Source organism: Dermochelys coriacea, chromosome 8, assembly GCF_009764565.3.
Source record: "Dermochelys coriacea isolate rDerCor1 chromosome 8, rDerCor1.pri.v4, whole genome shotgun sequence".
In the NCBI taxonomy this organism is placed as follows: Eukaryota; Metazoa; Chordata; order Testudines; family Dermochelyidae; genus Dermochelys; species Dermochelys coriacea.
Window position 1 is genome coordinate 47,393,804 of NC_050075.1, and position 15,839 is coordinate 47,409,642.

At 40.7% G+C, this 15,839-nt stretch overlaps 1 protein-coding gene across 4 annotated transcripts; it reads left to right on the top strand.

Moving 5' to 3' along the window:
• Positions 1–2,589: 2,589 nt before the first annotated feature.
• Positions 2,590–14,382, top strand: SELE (selectin E). Of its 4 annotated transcripts, XM_038414687.2 has the most exons (16): positions 2,590–2,753; positions 3,748–3,827; positions 4,620–5,006; positions 5,493–5,600; positions 5,735–5,920; positions 6,323–6,508; positions 6,618–6,803; positions 7,540–7,725; positions 7,835–8,020; positions 8,757–8,942; positions 9,052–9,237; positions 9,663–9,848; positions 10,824–10,943; positions 12,245–12,266; positions 12,377–12,449; positions 12,840–14,382. In XM_038414687.2, the coding sequence occupies exons 2-15, from the start codon at positions 3,791–3,793 to the stop codon at positions 12,432–12,434; spliced, it is 2,220 nt and encodes a 739-aa protein (XP_038270615.1). In that variant the 5' UTR covers positions 2,590–2,753; positions 3,748–3,790; the 3' UTR covers positions 12,435–12,449; positions 12,840–14,382. The 4 variants fall into 4 exon arrangements, 3 of the variants coding, with proteins under 3 accessions (XP_038270615.1, XP_043346424.1, XP_043346425.1); XR_006273656.1 differs by having other exon boundaries at positions 2,604–2,753; positions 12,245–12,449; XM_043490489.1 differs by lacking the exons at positions 8,757–8,942; positions 9,052–9,237 and having other exon boundaries at positions 2,603–2,753.
• Positions 14,383–15,839: the final 1,457 nt, after the last annotated feature.

Genomic DNA, 15,839 nt, shown 5'->3' on the forward strand with positions numbered 1-15,839 from the left:
TCCTGGAGGAGATCAGCAGGGCCACAAATCTCAACCCCTTCAGAGCAAAATACAAACCCCACCTTTAACCTTGCCTTCCCCTGCTAACACCATGCACTCAGACACAAGATCCAAAGCCTGCTAACTGGAGAGGTGAGAGAGGCAGACTGAGCTAAACACTTTATAACTTTGCGAGGCATTTAGGGCCTGATCCAAAGGCCATTGAATTGATACTACAGTGATGGGCACCAGATAAGAACCTAGACAGTGAGATAGACATACAATATTGTAAAAAGTGTTAGGAAACTGTGTTTAATTAGTTTATGGCAATTTGTTCCTGCTGTGCTTAACACATGGGGTGAAATCTAGGCCTGATTAACATCAATGGGAGTTTTGCCATTGATTTCACTCGGACCAGGATTTCATCCCTTGGAAACGAGACAGTGAAGTCAGTGGGAACGGCAGGAGCCCAGCACTTCTGAAAATCAGGTTCAAGATCTGTAGGGCTTGTCTACACGGTGGGGCAATGAGCCCTGCGGGGGATGTGATTTCTAAAGGGCGCGAATGTGATGTGCATTGTTTGGTCCATGTAGGCCCTGCTGGGGCACACTGAAGGTTCTCTCGTGTGCTTTAGCACAGTACTGATTCCAGCTTTATGTTAAAGTGCACTAGGGAACCTTTAGTTTGCACCAGCGGGGTCTACTCAGACCAATTAAGATGCAACACATTAGTGTGCTTCAGAAATCGCACCCCAGTGCACGCATTTCCGCACTATGTAGTAGAAAAGCCTTTAATCTCCACGATAGGGCCCTTATTCTCCAGTTTTATGCCACTGTTTAGCTCCATTCATTTCAACAGAATTTCACCAGTGTAAAGCTGGTGTAATGGAGTGAAGTATCAGACCCTAGTTCTTTATAGCAAAAGAAAAAAGGTGGTCTATTGTATTCCCAAACTCGGTGATAAAGGAAAAAGAACTGAAAGAACAAGTCAGTTAAGAATTAGTCAGAAATGTAGAGTCAGCCGGGGCAGGCTGGATGGCTTTTCTGGCATTAATATCAAGGATTCCAACAAACCAACCAGACCAGAGGTAAACATTTTCAAAAGCACCTAAGTGACTTAGGAGCTGACCTCCCATTTTCAAAACTAATGTAGGCATGTAGGAGCCTAAGTCTCATTGAAGGACAGTGAGTCCCTAAATCGCTTTTGAAAATGGGACTTAGGCTCCTCCTAAAGCACTCGAGGTTTTACAAAATGTTATCTGAGATCCGTTGGTCCTTGACATCTCTAATTTGTCAAAAAGTTTTTATAGTTGATTTTATTTTCCATTATATGAAATTGAGATAAAAACGAAATAGGGAGAAGTTAAAAATGATTTGATGGAAAAGCTAATAATAATCCGCTATAAGCCATACACAGAAAAAAATGGCCAGGGTTATGAAAAAAGGCAGTTTATTCAGCCAAAGCAAACAGCCTTACAGGGGTTTTTGTATGCCACAGGGATATTTTTCCTGCCAAAGCTGCAGACAAGTGGTCTGGCATGCCACTCTGCAGGAAAGATATTTTAAACTAACAAGTCTACACCTTCCTGGAGTTTTTTCCTTCTTGTAAGTCCACCAACAATAGCATTGTTCTGATAAAATTTTCCACTAGGCAGCTTCACGGCTTCTAGCACAAAAGAGGAGGTTTGAGTATATGGACTTACCAAGTAGGAAGCTCATAAAAAAGGTTAGAAAAGATATAAATGATTTTTTAAAATTTTCTCACTTACGTCAAAGAGTACTGAAGCTCTTGTGGCTGGGTCTGTGTCTTTGTATACATAATAATAAATGATCAGGAAGGTCATACTTAAACTCTTCATTCTTATTCATTTGTGTTATAATACCACTTAGAGATCCCAGATGAGTTCAGAACCCTATTACACTAAGTACTATATACACATAGTGAGAGACAGTTCCTGGCCTGAAGAGCTTACAATTTAAATAGGCAAGGCAGGGAAAGGAAGGATGATTATTCCAATTTATAGATGGGGAACTGGGGAACAGAGAAATTAAGACTCTGATCCAACACTAATTAAGGTCAATGGGAAGATTCCCATTGATTTCAATGTAACTGATCAAGACCTAAGTGACTTGACCAAGGTCACACAGGAGTCAGTAGCAGGGCCAGAAATTGAATTCAGATTTCCTGAGTCCTAGCCCAGTGCCTTGTAATGGTTGTGGAAAGTCTGATTGTTAAGTGCACATTGTGTCCAAGAAATACCTTGTCACCCCAATAATTTTGCTTTGGTCATTGAAATAATTTGATGAGGACTGGGACTGGCACAATCTATATTCTCTGTTGGATCTAAGACTAAGACTAGTTGAGTCTGAATATTTATTTTCTCTTGATATCCTGGAATTGTGCGTTAATCTGAATTAAAATCTATGAGCCGGGACACAGCAAACCCTCATCATGGTGTTGGTTTGTGTCTGGGAGAGGAAGGCATATGGGTGTGTATTTGTGACTTTTGGCATCAGGGATATACCTTTTCCTGGGGAATTTTTCACTTTCTTATTAGGAAATATCCTCTGAGCCACGTCACTGGAATTTCTAGGAAGTATGAGCTGATAGAATAAAAAGGCTGCAAGCTGAAGGCAACGGGTACACACTGACTGGCAGCTCTCCACTGAGTCTTAGCATAAGAACCTCTGCAGTGACTTAGCAAAGGAAAACAGCCGCTGAAGACACATCTTTACCAGGCTGCTACATAGCACCAGGCATCACAGCCACAATCTGTAAGTATAATAGCCATTCAAGTAGGTTTGTTGTATTTCATATACATGCTTGGCAGAATTCAATTTTTATTTTTGTATAATTTTGATGAATAAAAAGTTTAGTTTATTTTTAAGCATTTTAAAGAATTTTTTATTGATTTAAATTTTCACAGTTGTGCAAAATTACGGCTTTTAAGCATTTTCCCCTCCAGTTTTTATTAATTTAAATGTTCACAGTTGTGGGAAATTATGGGGCATCAGAAATTATGGGGTATGTGTGTGACTGTGTGAGTCAGACAATAATTATTTCATGACAGTGGACATTGAGATTCAAAAAGTTAAAGTTTTATAACAGTTAAAACACAAATTGTCAATATCTTGTGTCACAATATGCAAAATAAATATCCTTAAATCAAACTCTAATAAGTTCTCAAGCAGCATTTTTCTTACTTGATTGAAATCAATGTTTATTGACTTTTACTGATAAAAATTGAATCCTTCCAAAGGTATAAATATCTTAGCTGAGATCATTGTCAGTGATCTGTCAGATTCAGTCAGATCTGAAGGTTTCAGAGTAGCAGCCGTGTTAGTCTATATTCGCAAAAAGAAAAGGAGTACTTGTGGCACCTTAGAGACTAACAAATTTATTAGAGCATAAGCTTTCGTGAGCTACAGCTCACTTCATCGGATGCATCTAATATGCTCTAATAAATTTGTTAGTCTCTAAGGTGCCACAAGTACTCCTTTTCTTTTAGTCAGATCTGAAGTAACACTACACAAATGTCCTATACAAGTTACTTTAATTTCCAGTCTGCCTCTCCATTAAGATCTGCTTTAGACAATACTCTAGCCCAGTGGAGAGTCATGCTGCTGTTTAACCCCGTCAAGTGATTTGTGAAATAACATATAGGGAAGATGCTATAGAAAATAGCATTGTATTGCATTATTGTATTGCAATAAGTTAATATCAGTGCTTAAACCATGTGCCATTATTCTGCATGTTTGTTTTTTGCAGCTATCTCTTCAAAGAACAAAGTGAAGACAAGTTCCTCAAAAACATGATTGGCCTGTGGTTCCTCTCTGTTCTCACTTACGGTAAGTGAGCATGTATCTGAGTGGAAAACAAGTTAGACTGGAAGTAACAGCACTGCTGTTTTCTTGCAGATTCCTTCTGAAGTAAATGGGGGTGCAGTAACTGGGTTAAGCTTTAGGGCTTTAGGGCAGATTTGCGTAGAAAGCATTAGATGGGATGGCATGCTTCTTCTCTCAACTGCCAAAGCCCAAAAGTGGCCCCTATGTGGGGCTTTGCAGCATATCCACCCAGTGTGGGCAATGACTGGACACATCCTTGACAAGCTGGAGACCCTACATTTGATATTGACATGTCAGATTGGGAGACTATTGTAACGTTGTATAAAGAAAATGCAGCCACTACATATACAGGCTCAATTACCTGCACTTATGCAATATCCACTGAGATCTAGATATATTCTTCTTTAGAAAAAAGCAATAAGGTCTAGGTTACTGTAGAAGTTCTATCCAAAACATAGCATGTAGGTGGGTAGCATGTAGGTCAACTAATTGACACTGACACCTTGAATGTTTGGTCTAAATTTCTGTGCTGTTTTCATTCCTCTCTCTCTCTCTCTCTCTCTCTGTAACATTCTGGGATTTTTCTGTACTTCTAAATATCTCTGTGCTATATACTGCAGTTCTAGCTACTGAAGTTCTTTTTCTGATCAGTTCTCTCAAAGAGATAGATTCTAATTCTTCCAGGAAATGCTCTTCATAAAGCAGAATAATATAAAGAGATAAAAATGGCCTTTAATAACAGAACAGGAAGCGCAGGTAAAAGGGTACCAACTTCTCTGCATCTTCTCTTTCTAGGACTTATGGTGCTTCAGGAGGGCAATTGCTGGACATACCACTATTCAGAAAAAAATATGACCTATAAGCTTGCGGAGGAATGGTGTAGGAAACACTATACAAATATGGTTGCCATTCAGAATAAGGAGGAAATTGTCCATCTGAATGCATTTTTACCCTTCAATCCAAGTTATTACTGGATTGGAATCAGGAAGATTGACAATGAGTGGACCTGGGTTGGAACAAGAAAACGGCTGACTGAAGAGGCTAAAAACTGGGCTAAGGATGAACCAAACAACAGAAAGAATGACGAGGACTGTGTTGAAATCTACATCAAAAGAGCGAAGGATGCAGGCAAATGGAATGATGAAAGATGCAGCAAAGAGAAGGTTGCCTTGTGCTATGCAGGTACAGAATTCAATCAATCCCCAAAAGCCTATATGATAATAAGAAAATGGATGTTTATTAACTAGCCTATATATGTGCATTAAACATTGTTACTATATTAGGCTTAACTTTAAGCATGTGAGTAGTCCACTGAGAGCTACTTGCTTACTTCAAGCTAATAATGCAGAACTTAGAGCCTTTATTATATCATGTAAAAGCCTATTGTTCTTTTTGTGATTTAACTTTTGATATAAATTGAGTCTGTTTCCAGCCACAACAATACTTTTGTGAGTGGCAAGGTTCAACTGTCTTGGTTTCTGAAATGCTGTGATGCAAAACCAATGTAATTTCAAATGGCATAACCTTCACCCTCTGTTTACTTTGCAAAATATTTATTATCCGGAGTGTGTTTTCTCCTGGATAAGTAAAGCGCTGCAGTGGCTCTAAACAGATTAATTAGTAAAAGGGGATAGATTTGTTTTATAACCATGCTGAATTTCCTTCTAGCTTCCTGTGACCAGTCTTCCTGCAGTGGCCATGGAGAATGCCTGGAGACCATTAACAATCATACCTGCCTCTGTGATGCTGGATTCTATGGGCCTGAATGCCAGTATGGTAAGATTAATTCTTACTGCCTTCCAAACAGGGAGATGTGCATGTCAGCTAGTTTTCAGTACGTCTAGCTAGTTTATTTCATTTGCTGTTGAGAAAGTGGCACTGACTGTAGGCCTCCTTGTGTTCCTTTGTAGTTGTGACTTGCGACCAATTAAAAGAACCCGATCAAGGGACCCTGGAGTGCAGCCATCCATTACAGAACTACAGCTACAACTCATCCTGCGAGGTTCAGTGTGCAGAAGGCTATGAATCAACTGGGTTTGAACCAGTGTGGTGTACCTCCTCCGGGAACTGGTCTTCACCCACTCCAGCATGTACAGGTAAATTCTCAAGGAACTGTAGGCCAGATCTCAACTGGCATAAATCCTTATGGCTCTGTTGACTTCAATGAAGCTTTGCCTCTTTACAGCAATGGAGGCTCTGGCCCACTATTTTAAAATTAAATTCTTAAAGTGAATTGGGTTCCAGATTGACAGATTTGGAGCCTACAGGCCTCCCTTTATCCCAGAAGAAGTACAGTTCAGGGAGGGGCATTGCCTTAACCCTGCCCTAGATAGCTCTATAGTGCCTCTGCCCCTGGTCACTTTCTTAACCTGCAGGGAGATAGCTTCACTCTCTAAAGCCCAGCTCCTGTTAATGTACATTCTGTTACCATGCAAAAGAAAAGTTTTTCTCTTACTTTGCTCCAAACTAAGCTCCTTGCTATTCCATGTGATTTGCAGTTGTGCAGTGTGATGGCTTAAAGGCTCCAGCTCATGGCTCCATGATGTGCTCTCCCGCCTCTGCGAACTTTCTGTGGAATTCAACCTGTGAGTTTGCCTGTGAAGAAGGGTTTATGTTGAAGGGAACAGACAGGCTGCAGTGCAGCGCTTCTGGAGAGTGGGATGGACAGCAGCCGGAATGCGAAGGTACCTTTCTTTATGACTGCCCTTCCCAGTACACAGGGCTCTCAGTGCTTGTGTAGAGTGCTCCTGTGGCATCCAAACTAATCGCTGATGTGCTCTTTGTGTGTCTCAGCTGTGACTTGTGAAACAGTGAACGGGCCTGAAAATGGCTTTGTGGAATGTACCGGCGGTCATCCAGAATTCACCCACAACTCGGCCTGTGAGTTCCGTTGCGAGGAGGGCTACAGATTAAGTGGATCGCCCACGATTCAGTGCACAGCTCAGGGAGAATGGTCAGAGCCCTTCCCAAAGTGTGAAGGTAGGTCTTTGTCCTTTCTGAAATAATCCATTAATAATAATACAATACCTAGCTCTTAAACAGCACTTCTCGTCAGTGGATCTGAAAGCACTTTCCAAAAGAAGTCAGTGTCATTGTCCCCATTTTACAGATGCAGAAAATAAGGTGCAGACAGGGGAAGTAATGCTTGTGAGCAGCAGACCCCCAAGAAGCATGATTGCATACCGGGAACGTTGTGCATTTAAGATTAAGCAATTCCTATCAAGTGCTTCGAGCGCAGAAGCTCTGCAAATCCAATCAGCTAGATACAGTGATAATAACAGTTCTTGAAATTCACGCAGCATCTTTTTTCAGAAAGGCTGAACTCTAAAATGCTTTAGAGAAAACTCACTGAAAGATCATTGCTCCCCTCAGAGAAATGCAGAAGTCTCCAGAGTGGAATCTGGTGGACATCTGTCAGTACCAGAAATGGGGCATAATTTAGAACCTTTCTTAGAGATATTTTATACATCTTACAAGAATATATTTGTATTTAAGTTACATGCTATGAAATACTGAGACATCCCGAAATCCCGTGTCCAGTCCCCTGAGACAACCGGATCTCAGCACTCCTAGTCACGTTTTTAGCCTGCAGGGAGATAGCTTTGCTCTCTAACGCCCAGCTCCCATCAATGTATATTGTGTTACCATGCAGAAGAAAAGTTTTTCTCTTACTTTGCTCCAAACTAAGCTCCATGCTATTCCATGTGATTTGCAGTTGTGCAGTGTGATGGCTTAAAGGCTCCAGCTCATGGCTCCCTGATGTGCTTTCCCACCTCTGCGAACTTTCTGTGGAATTCAACCTGTGAGTTTGCCTGTGAAGAAGGGTTTGCGTTGAAGGGAACAGACAGGCTGCAGTGCGGTGTTTCTGGAGAGTGGGATGGACAGCAGCCGGAATGCGAAGGTACCTTTCTTTATGACTGCCCTTCCCAGTACACAGGGCTCTCAGTGCTTGTGTAGAGTGCTCCTGTGGCATACAAACTAATCGTTGATGTGCTCTCTGTGTGTCTCAGCTGTGACGTGTGAAACAGTGAACGGGCCTGAAAATGGCTTTGTGGAATGTACCGGCGGTCATCCAGAATTCACCCACAACTCGGCCTGTGAGTTCCGTTGCGAGGAGGGCTACAGATTAAGTGGATCGCCCACGATTCAGTGCACAGCTCAGGGAGAATGGTCAGAGCCCTTCCCAAAGTGTGAAGGTAGGTCTTTGTCCTTTCTGAAATAATCCATTAATAGTAATACAATACCTAGCTCTTAAACAGCACTTCTCGTCAATGGATCTGAAAGCACTTTCCAAAAGAAGTCAGTGTCATTGTCCCCATTTTACAGATGCAGAAAATAAGGTGCAGACAGGGGAAGTAATGCTTGTGAGCAGCAGACCCCCAAGAAGCATGACTGCATACCGGGAACGTTGTGCATTTAAGATTAAGCAATTCCTATCAAGTGCTTTGAGTGCAGAAGCTCTGCAAATCCAATCAGCTAGATACAGTGATAATATCAGCTCTTGAAATTCACGCAGCATCTTTTTTCAGAAAGGCTGAACTCTAAAATGCTTTAGAGAAAACTCACTGAAAGATCATTGCTCCCATCAGAGAAATGCAGAAGTCTCCAAAGTGGAATCTGGTGGACATCTGTCGGTACCAGAAATGGGGCATAATTTAGAACCTTTCTTAGAGATATTTTATACATCTTACAAGAATATATTTGTATTTAAGTTACATGCTATGAAATACTGAGACATCCTGAAATCCCGTGTCCAGTCCCCTGAGACAACCGGATCTCAGCACTCCTAGTCACGTTTTTAGCCTGCAGGGAGATAGCTTTGCTCTCTAACGCCCAGCTCACATCAATGTATATTGTGTTACCATGCAGAAGAAAAGTTTTTCTCTTACTTTGCTCCAAACTAAGCTCCTTGCTATTCCATGTGATTTGCAGTTGTGCAGTGTGATGGCTTAAAGGCTCCAGCTCATGGCTCCCTGATGTGCTCTCCCGCCTCTGCGAACTTTCTGTGGAATTCAACCTGTGAGTTTGCCTGTAAAGAAGGGTTTGTGTTGAAGGGAACAGACAGGCTGCAGTGCGGTGTTTCTGGAGAGTGGGATGGACAGCAGCCGGAATGCGAAGGTACCTTTCTTTATGACTGCCCTTCCCAGTACACAGGGCTCTCAGTGCTTGTGTAGAGTGCTCCTGTGGCATCCAAACTAATCGCTGATGTGCTCTCTGTGTTGCTCAGCTGTGACATGTGAAGCAGTGAACGGGCCTGTAAATGGCTTTGTGGAATGTACCGGTGGTCATCCAGAATTCACCCACAACTCGGCCTGTGAGTTTCATTGCGAGGAGGGCTACAGATTAAGTGGATCGCCCACGATTCAGTGCACAGCTCAGGGAGAATGGTCAGAGCCCTTTCCAAAGTGTGAAGGTAGGTCTTTGTCCTTTTGAAATAATCAAAAGTCAGGCTCAGGAGCCTAGGTATCTGTTACAAGCATGACACCTCAAACCCTGCGTATTGAAGAGTAAGGCCAGCTCATGAGCTGGTTCAAATTGGCCTAGCTCCATTGAAATCAATGGATGAGCTGAGGATCTGATCTAAAGTGATTCCTATTGAAGTCTTAAAGTGCAGAACATTTGAAAAAAACAGTTAGCTTGATATAGTAGTAGTACCAGCCCTTTACTTTGCTGAAGTCTAATATATTTTCGGAAAAACTCACTGCAAGGACATTTATCCCAGAAACAAAATGCAGATGGTGAAGTATGGTGCACATTTACTAGCATTAATAGTGGGAGTCAGTTTTGGACATTTCTTAGAGTCTTCGTTAACCGTTTGTATGTGTTTTTGTATTTCAGTTGCACAGTGTGAAACCCTGATACCCCCTGAGAAGGGCTCCATGAATTGTTCACACTCTTTTGGAGATTTTGCATACAGCACAGTTTGCGAGTTTAACTGTACAGGGGGATGGTTGCTAAACGGCTCTAAAGTACTTCAGTGCAGCGCTGCAGGGAACTGGACTGCAAGTCAGCCAACGTGCGAAGGTATTTTATGTGTGTTTTTACTTGTGACTAGCGATGCTGAAGGGGCCTGGCCTTGTTATTAGACAAGAAGGTAGGGAAGGATGGGATGCAACAAGAGAGACTTTTGTCATTTCTAGCGCTGGTCAGATATATTTTTTTCCCACTGAAAATATTTGACTTTTTGTTAAAAACCCCGAAAACTCAGAAATTGACATTTTTTGGTTTTCAGCTGAAAATGTTTCTGAGTTTTTGGCTGTACATTGAAAAATTGAAAATTTTCAAGGAAAGCAGACAATTTCTGTGAAAATTTTCATTGAGGCAAAAACCCAATTAAAAAAAAAAAGCGTTTAGACAGATTTTTTTTTTGCCAGCTCTAAATACCTCATAACTGACATATTTTCAGGCTAGTACCAAATAGCTCACTTCTATAAGTGGTTGTAAATTATGAGTGGGATTTAAAAAAATGTTCCACTTTGGCTTTACTCTGCTCTTATTTAAGTCAATGGGAGTTGTATCACTGATTGCAATAGGACCAACAATGGGCCACACTGAGCATTTTCAAAAATCCCACCGATCGTCCCTAAGATACTTTTCCTCACATTGTGTCGTACGTTACTCCTTGAGTAAATTAATTGATTTCAGTTGGACTGCTCAAGGAGTCAGACATTACTCAGTGGGAGTAAAGATATCAAAATCTGACCCTAAAGATCCTTTCAAAGTAACGAGGACCCTGCAGAATTCCATCCTCACTAAGCTGCTACCACTTAGATGGGACTATTTTCAGCATAAAACTTTCAGGCATTGTTTGGCATATGCAAAGGCTTTCCCTGCCCAGTCCTGCATACAGCAGGTGCCACCATTCAGTGTGAGAAACCAAAGGAAATAAGCAGCTGTCCTCCTGCTTGTAATAGGACTGAATGGAAATGGAACAAGCAGAAAGCACTTCAGAGACCATGCATTCCTCCTGATCTCATAGGATCTTCTTTGTCCTCCTAGCTCCCAAAGTGCCTGAAGAACTGCTCAGTTACGTCTCTGTTGGAATAGCAGCCACCGGAGCCTCGCTCCTGTTGACAGCATCATTCCTCATTTGGCTTGTAAAGCGCCTTCGAAGGAAAGGTGAGATACTGTCCCAGGTTCATCTCTTTATTTGCACCCTCTGTAGAACTGGTTGGAAATTTTTCAGAAAGAAAAAAAGTGGAAACTTCAGTGAGAAAATCCCTATTTTTGTTGAAATTTTTCAGATTTCCCTCGAAATATTCCATTTTCAGGTTTTTGACAAAAATCTCCCCAAATTCAACAAAAATGAAGAATTTTCATGTTCTTTGAACACTGTTGCAGAAAATAAAATATGTTTTTCAACCAGTTTTAATCATTAGAAGTTATTGGCAGGAGAACTGACCAGGGATCAGCCAGGAGGACATCAACCAGAAATAACACTGGTGCTCCAACCGCTATTGCTCAGTATGCCAGATAGGGCATTTGCAGTGTTGTTGTAGCCATGTTGGTCCCAATATATTAGAGAGACAAGGTGGGTGAAATAATGTCTTTTACTGGACCACCTTGTTTCTAGAGATATGAATAATGATTGTTATAGAAACAGATATCTATAGAAACAATAATGACTGCAGAGCTGAACAAATAATTCAGAGCAAATCATTTATTTGTCAAACGGAGCCTCTCTTTCTTCTCACAAGTAGTGCATAAGCAGTTTATGCCATTTTTGATTGATCTGTACTTTAAAAATTATTTGCTGAATACTTTCCTGCTCTGCAGTTTGCTCACAAACAATTTGTTACAAGCATTTGATATTCAAAACATGAGCAATGCTGATTAGTTTTAATTGGACAAATCAGTCACATGGCATCTTTCATTTTCCTGAAATAAAATCAGGTTTCCAATGAAACGACTTACATTTACAAGATGAGAATTTGCTTCCAAGAAATATTCCCTAATATTCACTTAAGATTCATTATTTCTGTTAATTTTCCTGACAATCAATGTGCTTGTTAGAATATGAATGGAACATGAACACAAGAGAGATACTAAGGCACACTAAGAGAATAATACACTGTGTTAGTTAGGCAAATATATGTGGAGCATTCATTGAGATACCTGTTCAGTTCTACTAGTAAGTACTGATTTTTCACAGGGAGCAGAGGGGCTGGTCCTAGAGGCCTAGGTGTAACAAGTTGCTCTGCTCACGGGCTATAATAGTTTGGGGAACAGTTCCAGGTCTAAGGCCATTACAAGTCGGAAGGGTTATGGAGAAGAGGTGATGGTAGTTCGACTCAGTCTATAACATATTTCTGTTGTTAAATCAGTGGGGTAATTCTCCAACAAAACAATGAAATAAATAGCGTGCAAGATGAGGATGGTCATCTCCAGAATGCTAATGATATTATTTTTTTCTCTTGCAGCAAAGAAATTTACTCCTGCCAGGTATGTTGTATTTAAAAAACCACATGAGAAGCATTGCAATCATTCTTTGCTAACATCACACTGATGTAGAGAACATTTGTATATAAATCCCTCTCTTCTATATCTTACAGCAGCTGCCAGAGTCTCAATTCAGAACATACCTTCCAAAGCACTGCTCATCTAATCTAACGCCAAGTGACTCCGGTAAGATACATGAGATGTTTACACTCATAATTTAAAACTCCTTTTTAAAACATAAACAAACATAGAACACATTGATCTTTAGAATGACCTTTAACTGCTGTGTATTTCCAGCAATAAAATTAACCCCTTACTTACCATGGGACACCTAGCATACATGCTGTGGTGATGAAGCCATAAAAGTACCCAGAGATTGACAGATTAATCAATTCAGTGATGGCTATTCCTGTGACTAAATATTATTGTGTTAGGTTCTGTGCCCAGCCTTAGGAAATAGTAGAAACTCCTTTACATTGTGGCTATTGGCCAGATGTAAAAGAGCTTTGGAATAAGGGAATACAAATCTGTGCCTGTATCTTCCTGTTTTAAAAACGAAATCTGTTATCTCTGCAGGAATTGAAGCTATCTTCACTGATGCCTCAGAGCCTCTCAGGAAATGGAGCTATGCAGTCCTCAACAAGTGGCCAGGTGTTGATACATTTTGCTGACAAGATGATTAGCCTCGGATCTTGCTACTAGATACCATGCTCAGTCATCTGGTTCTGCCACTGAAGACAAGCAAGCTATGGGTAAAACCCTAGCCGTTTACCAAGAGACTACATGGGTCCACTCAATGTACAGCTACAGTGATTGGGAGATCTCTATTCATTCTCTGGATGGGGACAAAATAAGCTGCTGTCTATGGGAGAGGCTGGACTCCTCTGGGGTCAGTCTGTAGGTACCAGGGTGGAGTGAACACTTTGCAATATACACAGCTGGAGATCTCTCCCATGGAAACACACAGATTACATTTTTTAAAGCAAAATAGTTAGAATAGGAAATATTTATGGAATTGCCTTACAAACCATTGATTTGGTTCACTGGTAATTGTTGAAGTAAATGTACTGTAACAATATGTCACAGTTAATAAATCTGCCTGTAACACTATGGTCAGGGTGTTTTGCTGCAATTCCTAGTGAGTTTTTATATAGTAACTTTAAACCACTGCTAATGGGAGCACTATCAGAGTTAGCAATTATGCCAGGCACTCTGGTTCGTGAATGCAACAGGTAGAGCTGAAACAATTTCATCCCCATGGGATTAAGTATTGTAATCTATATAAATACATATTTAGTTTCTTGTGCACTTTCTTCTGCATGTAATTCTGTACTGTTTGTAAATCATAGAACTGCTGTAAGATATCTGCCCTAGAGTTCAGGATCATATATGTTCTGCAAAAAGTATGTGACATCCACTCTGTTCAGATAAAATAGCCTGTTGTATAACTCAAAAGGCAGTGACTACAGACCTTCTGTGTACTTATTCCTTTAAATTTATCTGTCATTTAGGGACAGACATGATTAAAGGTCTGTATGTGCATTCATGTGTGTCTGAACATAAGAACATAACATAATACTAGATAGAAGTAAAATACCTTGTATATAAATAAACAATGTACAGACCTTTTGGGTCTGATCCTGGTCTCATTAACATTGATGGCAAACTCCCGTTAATTTCAACAATTCAGGAAAAGGCACTTCATAACTTACAAACTGTTCTTTTTGACACCTTCTTGAATATTGCATTTGGTAACATTGCATACACAATAGTCCAGTGGAAAGACCCGAGGTCATATTTTAGTGGCTGATGTTTTTGTAAGAAGCAGTTCTGTGGGACTGAATATTTGGGGGCAGATGTAAATTGTCACAGCTCAATCAATCAGAGGTACCCTTTTATGGTTTTCATGTCAGTATATTATTTAAATATAAACTGGCAGCATAAGAAGATCTTTATATATAATGAATATAATCTGCTTAGGTTTTATATTATCAGTATGGTTTTGACTAAGTTATGTATTTAATGTTTTTATGATTACACAATCGTGGCTGATTTTAATCTAATATGTGCTGTGCTCTATGTGACATTGATTAATAAAATGGTTTGAGATTACTGCTTACATTCTGGAAATGTGTATTATTAGTCTTTTTTGTATAAGATATGAGGATGTTGTGTCAGTAAAAAGCTCCATTTAAAAAAAAGAGTGACACAGGTAAAAGGGCTTGGGGCTGTAGGAAGTTGTTTTCATTCTTTATATTCATAAAATGTCAGCCAGAAGATGGCGCTCAATGCCAACCGCTGCATGGCCACCAAAGCACTATGGTATAATTAGACCAGAAAAGTATCCAAGGTGCTGAACTGCAAAGGGAACGGCTCGGGTACATGGTACATAAGTCAGGTACCTGCAGCAGCAATGAGCACTGGAAGAAAGAGAAACATTCTGTTGACTATGTGGCAGGTGGGAGATGAGAACAGAAGGAGAAGTAATCAGGTGACATAGGTATATATCAGCTGAGTACCAGAATCCAGAATAGACCCATACACTACATGTATGCCTAGCATCCCACTCTGCTGGATTTTTAACCATGTACAAGGAAAATATGGGGATGAAAAGGCTGGTGAGTATGAGTGCTGTCCTGGCAGTCTATGCAATCACACTAGAGGAGGTCTACTTGTGCTAAGCAATAAGGAAACACAATGCCAAGTTATGGAGTCTAGCCACATCACTGGGGTAAAACTGCTCATTTATTGTCAATGTAGAGTTGCATAAAGAATCACAGTCAACATCTCGCTTTCTCGCGCTCTCTCTCTCAAACACACACACACACACACAGAGCGTTCCCTGACCTCCCACAAAATCCACAGAAGTTCTGGCTCATTTGTACACAGTCTCATGCAAGCTGACAGTCCTACCATCCTAAACTCGACAGTTCACCGCTTACTTTTTGATGAGAACCAGCAAGCATCCATTTCCATGGTGAGTTATTTTTCATAGCTCTTGCACATAGAAATGGATCTGAAATGGTGCCAACAAATGAAACATAAGGTTGCAATAATGCTGAATGCAGTTTTGGGCTGCATGCACGACGGCATCATGTTGTCTAGCAGGGAAGTAAGAGTTCTTTGCTGTGTTTATATGACATGGCCAGTCTTTTAATTGAAGCCTGTCTACACTGGGAAATCATACATTACAACTTGACCTTGAGGATTTGTCGTAATGAATACAGTGTGGAACATGATCTAGCCCTAAGTATAGACATGTAGTGTCATGTTTAACTTTGTGTCAGCTAGTCATGGTTGACCCTAGGGGTAACTACAGACAACTGACATGATGTTAAACATGACTTAGTTTATACTGTGTGTTTAACGTCATGTTGACTCCTCAAGGCTGTACTCAGGATATGGTTTCCCTCCATGGTTCTACTCTGACTGTGTCTCTGCCTATGGCTGGCCCGGGACTGCACCTGGAATGCTGCATTGATTTCCGGACACCACATTACCAGAAGGATACTGGCGGGTATTCAGAGAACAGAACAAAACCGATTGGGAGGGCGGGAAGGATCATTTCATGAGGAA